We start from the raw sequence: 6,000 nt of genomic DNA on the forward strand, positions 1-6,000 counted from the left end.
GTAACTTGCGTAGCAGTGGATGTTGTCAGAATATAATTTTCAAACCATCAAAAACGTGAGTCATGCAAATATGGAATGAACCTGTATCAAAGTTTTATCTAACTCTTTAATTAAGGAGTAATTATTTAATAGTAAAACGGTTCAAAATCTTTTTTGAGAAATGCCTATAAGTAGCCATTAAATTTTTTTCAAAAAAGGATACTAGAATGCGATTACCAGATTAGATACAGAAGTAGTTAATATCCTTCACGGCATCAAAACCATAACCTTTGGGGCTCTTTTCTACTGAACAGGAATCTATAAGTTAATATGCAACTTCACAGTGTTTGGGGTCAAATCCAATATTAAAGAGCAAACTCAAACTCAAGTATCTTCCCCTAGAGACGTAATAATCCTTGGGTGGACTTTTTAAACAATACTCCATACTGACATTGCAGGGACACGCTGTACTCCTTTCTGATTTCCAAGTCTTGCATAATTTTTTAACATTATACTTGACTATTACAAATACTTGACTGACTCAACTATATAGGGTGTAGTTTATCAAGTTCCTTAATGCCTCGTCCACACTTGTGCATCCAGAGGCTGTGCAACATGGCAGAGCACTCAGTAGGTCACTCACTCTGTGACTTTCATCTACCATAACACTTCTGCTGTTATTCTCCTCTACCGTAAAATGAGAAACTGGAATAAGTTGATCGCTAGAATCTCTCCTAGCTTTACAGTATGGTTATTCTTTAAGAATGGAATTATAAACGGCAGAATATCTTGGTCCTTTAAAATAACATGGAATAGACAATAGGATCCCCTAATGGTCTTTGATGAATTCTGGGCAGACTAGCTCTCTAATTATCCTAGAATGTCTGAGAAACTTCCCCTGACAAGAGGTGTGGCAATAGCTTCTGTTAGGCCCTTGATTTAATTGGTTTATATACGTTGTCTAGTGCCACACTAATGCTGCATAACAAAACAACTACCAAAAAAACATTTGTTGTCAAGTCTGAGTCAACTGGGAAGTTCTGTTGATCTTGATTAGGCTTGGCTCAGCAGTTCATCATTTCTGAGCTGGGACAAACACAGGTGTCTAGTGGTCAGCTATCTATTGGGCGATGTAGGATAGCCTCAACTAGGATGACCGGTTCTGCTCCAAAGGATCTCTCCAGCAGGCTAGCCTAAGCTTGTTCTTGTGGTGTTGGTGGCAGTGTTTTGAGAAAGAGTAGAAGCAAGCAAGGACTCATAAAGCTAAGACTCAGAAATAACTCACCCCCACTTCCACCACATCCAGTTGGCCAAAGAAAGTCATAGGAAGTCTGTGGGGAAATAGAGTCCATTTCTTGATGGGAGGAGAAGGGGAAGTTCATTTTACAAGGGGCATTAATATGGAGAGGGAGGACAAATTGGTTCCATGTTTGTATTCAATCGGCCGTATTAGAACATCATTCACAGTTGGGATTTCAGGATGTTCCAGAAGGATTCTGATCTGGAGGGAAGGAAGACAGGGTCCTAAAAGTGTTCTTGTGCTTCCTTCTGGGGTGCAGTTAAGTCACTTAGAGTTAGTTTCATCTGTTAAGGTCTTAATTTTAAAATTCATTAGGCAGGATTAGAGCAGTCTTAGGGGGTAATTATTCCGTATTACTGAGGCAGGGCCCTTCTGAGGACTTTACCAAATGCTACATGAATGTTGAGATTTTCCATTATGTCTGGTGAGAAAATACACTATTCCTGGCTTGGTATGTGCTAGGTACCATTTCTTCTAATCCCTTCAGGTGGTTCTTTTTGCCTTGGGTAGTTACACTCAAAAATGGATCTGTGCTTAGCAAAATTCTCAGTGGGGACTCTTCAGATTTTTTGGACTTTTCTTTTCGGCATCACTTCCTCTGGTACCTTTTCCTGTGAACTCTAGCCACCTTGATTTCCTCACCTTCTCAGCTTCATCTCCTCAATTTAGGTAGTCTGTCAGATTGTTCCTGGATTCTCCTTTCCCGCTCTACAGCATGCAAACTCAAGTTTTTTTCTTCTCTCTCAATGATTGTGTCCTATGTTGTCTAATGTCCAATGTCTTCAAAAACAGTTGTTTTACAAATGTTTTAATTTTTTTGTTATTTCATGCAGGAGAGTAAATTCAGTCCCTGTTACTGCATTTTGGCTAGAAGTAGAAATCTCCAATTCTTAGAATTTAGTCTGAGGGAAAATATGAGTTTCTAAAGATTATGGGCAACCCAACTTTTGGTGGAAGAGGGCAATATGCAAATATCAGACTATATTTGAAAATATATATTTCTCTCCTGCTTATGCAGTTGGTCCTTTATTACTCCCTTCCCTTCTCTTCTTGGTATATTTAGCATTTTGCCACAGTTTGACCCATCATTCTGTTTTACTTTTTGTATATTTTTGATTGTGTCGTGTGTGGGTGTGCATTTTATCTTCCTAGTGATATTGTAAACTCTTTAAATGTTGTGGATATACCTTACCCTTCTTTATATTTTTCACCATGTGTATAACGTTTTAGAATTAATTCTAATTAATTGATTATCCCTTTCTGTAAAGAGGGACTCAAAATCTGAGGATTAATTAGGTGGTGTTTACAATGTGCTTTGTAGAGGAAAAGTACAGGGTAAATAATGGTACCTTTAACTTTTAGGTGGATGTCAATTTTGGTTTCACTTGTCTCCACCTAAATTGGCTGCCGTATTTTAGACTACAGTTTCTCATGAGTTCAGCTGCAAACTGTTTAGATGAATACTTCAGGCTGACATGAAGAATACGTTCTAAACCTCTCAGAACCTGCTTTGGCTCTGCATGTTGTGAGGCTTTTTCTTCTTTCTCTACTCAGGGAACTTGAAGCCATAGTTCACGAGTATATAAGATATGGATTGAACACTTTCAACCTGCTTGATAAGTGTAGTATTGAAAAGAGATTCTACTTGTAGAATAAACACTTCTCTGTAAGGGAGTTTACAGTTAATTGTATATAATATTATCCATAAAATTCCTTGCAGACTGGCTCCTTTTAATCACCCACTTGTGAGCTGTTCTTCCTCTCTCTCTCCTCTACTTCTCCATCTCCTCACCCACCATTTATTTCATAAAATGGTGGGGGAAGAGGGTAGAAAAAGCAATTACAATATACCCTTAATATAACTCGGAATAAACACAATTAAGGCGGAAAAATGGTTGCAAAAAATCATAGTGTCTTCTAAAGACAGACATGATTATTTTGGGAATCATTTGAGCAATTACTTTCCTTTATTAGTATGGACAGTCTATATGGTTGGCTATATGGTTATTTATCATGCCTGTCAAAATATAAGAATTAATTTTAATACTGACCATCTGTATTCAAATGCAGTCTTGTTCTACAGATAAAATAATTTTATGGAAAATAGTGAATTCCGTTTTGATTTAAATACTCTTTATTGGTAAATAGTTTGAACTCAGATATTTATGCAATGATATGGTGATGCTGTTTATATGTATGATACAACATTTTATTTAAAAATGATTTTCCTTTTTTTCGGCTGTGCCACGCGGCATGTGGGATCTTAGTTCCTGACCAGGGATTGAACCCACGCCCCCTGCATTGGAAGCATGGGGTCTTAACCACTGGACCGCCAGGGAAGTCCCAAAAATGATTTTCCTTTGTATTTGCATTACTAATTGTGGTGAAAAACTAAAATGCATGAGGATTTCTAGACTTTATATAATAATGTCTATGTAAGATTATGAAAATAATTCCCAGGGATTTGGAAATTAAAGCTTTTGGAGCTTCTGTCATTTTTAAAGGAATGTTATACACATGTGGATGGTTATTATTGTTTTTATTCTGTGCCCAAAGTAGATATAGTTCTTCCTGTTTATAAAGCAAACATGTACAAAACTCACTGAAATGTATACAGCGTATCAGAGAATATTATTTACAATAAAACTCAACAAAGAAGTTGTACAGCTATCATCATGAATTCTTAAAGTCAAATCAAGTATAACTCTAGCTTATAGTCCTAAAAGCCTAACCTTTCTATAGATTTAAATTCTAATAATTTATAAGAATGGATAATATTTTGAAATAGCAGATGTTTGATTCAGAGTTTCACATATATATATATGTCCTTTTTTAGTTAGGACATATATATATATATATATATGTCCTATTTTTAAGCTTTTACATCAAGTTGAGTGACTATAGCATATTAATAAAGGTTTATTTTATGAAAACAGCTAATTTGTAACTCTTTGACCCATTTAAATTTTGTATAACTCTACATAAAATTACATAGCCAATATAATTTTTAATATACCTTTTCAGAACTCAAATGCCAATCTGAACATGAGAAAAAGAGCCAATGCCTTGGTTCACTCTGAATCTGATGTTGGCAACAGAACTGAGGTGGGAAACCATTCGAGCAAGTCTTCCACGGTTGTTCAAGGATCTTCTGAAGCCACAGCACAGTCTTACTTAGCTTCCAGTCCAAACCCATTCAGCCATGCAAATGCAGCTGAAACTATATCCGCCGCAAGAGCAATTCCACCTGCTTCTCCTTCTCCACCTAGTAGAACTGGGTACGTGCCCCGAAAAGTTCCAGTTGGATCTGCTTCTGCCCAGCATGTGTTTGGATCAAGACTGGAGCGAATTAAGACCACAGTTAATAGCATAGGGGCTTCTGGGAAGTTGTCAGCCACTACTGCTCCCTCGGCTCCACCACCTTCTGGATCTGGCACAAGTAAAATAGACAAATATGCCCGCATTCTCTTTCCAGTAACATTTGGGGCTTTTAATATGGTCTATTGGGTTGTTTACTTATCTAAGGACACTATGGAGAAATCAGAAAGTCTAATGTAATTTTGTTGCTATAATAATTTCCTAAAAGATGATGAACTTCATGCAGAATGTCTTTTTAAATGTTTTTAAAGATAAACAGTTGCTCTTCACTAAAATAAAAATTCCATGTAAGTTTTCCATATAAAAAATTCAAGCCAGTCATTGGGAGAGTTAATTAATTCCTCAGTGAAGGGAAAGTGAGCCATCTTTCATTTCAGAAAGATGATTTAAATAGAATCAATTCAACATTCAAATTAGACAGGATACAGACCATCCTGGAAAGTTGGGACAAGAAAAATAGGGCTATTAGAGATCCATGGTGCATATTTATGCATTGAAATTTGAAAACAGACTATGACATTTTCTAATACACACTATGAATATCAACCAGCCACCCTAAATTTCCCAGTGGCACTGCCCTTAATCAGAATTATCGGATATGATATGCGGTGACCTTTGGAGATCCTCTTAGTATCTTCAAGAAAAGGACTTTCCCTGTTAAATGAAACATTTTTAAAAGGAAAATGGAACACAACAAATACTGACCAATAGAGTGAAACCTCTGCTGCAACAAAGACAGAGACCAGGGAAAATGTGTTCCCTGCATGTTGGCCAAACAGGACTTAACAGTTGACTTGAAAATTTGTGCTTTGAGCCAAAGTTTAACTTATTGTATGAATTCCTTTTGATAATAGTTCATTCAGTTATGTATTCTTTCAACATATAGTTATTCAGAGCCTACCACGTTCCAGGCACTATGCTAGACACTGTCTCTCTAGATAAGCTTATTCACCTTTACCTGCAATGTTACTCAAATAGTAGAACAGTCAATGCATGCTAATGAACCATCAACTAGCAGCAGACACTGCATTCTTTAATGGAGGAAATTTATTTAGAGTCTGATGACATATTCAAAATATTTGTTTCTCCTATATTGATAGAGGATAACAAGTGTATTCTTCATATAGCCACTTTTGAGATTAGTACACGTTAGCACAACTTCAGCAATTGACTTAAGAGTATAACGAAAATGTGGTACAGATTGTTCTCTAAGTGCAAAGCACTGTGTACCTCAAACTAGAAATCTGGGCACTGTAAGACCTTATAGATTACCTGTCTCAAATTTGATCAGAATCACAGAATCATCAGAATTAGGAATCCAGTACAAGGCTTTTTAGATGCTT

The 6,000-nt window shown here is 36.5% G+C and overlaps 1 protein-coding gene across 3 annotated transcripts in view; it reads left to right on the forward strand.

The window, feature by feature from the left end:
- The window catches only part of GABRA4 (gamma-aminobutyric acid type A receptor subunit alpha4), a 64,227-nt gene extending 59,183 nt beyond the window's left edge, over positions 1-5,044 (forward strand). For 2 of the 3 annotated variants that reach the window (XM_065878273.1, XM_065878274.1), the window contains one exon: positions 4,304-4,837. In XM_065878273.1, coding sequence (XP_065734345.1) covers positions 4,304-4,837 — 534 coding nt within the window. Of the gene's footprint in view, positions 1-4,303 lie in introns of all 3 variants that reach the window. The other variant, XM_065878272.1, reaches the window with a different exon arrangement.
- The last annotated feature ends 956 nt before the right edge of the window (positions 5,045-6,000 follow it).

The sequence above is a fragment of the Phocoena phocoena genome, chromosome 5 (genome assembly GCF_963924675.1).
Source record: "Phocoena phocoena chromosome 5, mPhoPho1.1, whole genome shotgun sequence".
NCBI lineage: Eukaryota > Metazoa > Chordata > Mammalia > Artiodactyla > Phocoenidae > Phocoena > Phocoena phocoena.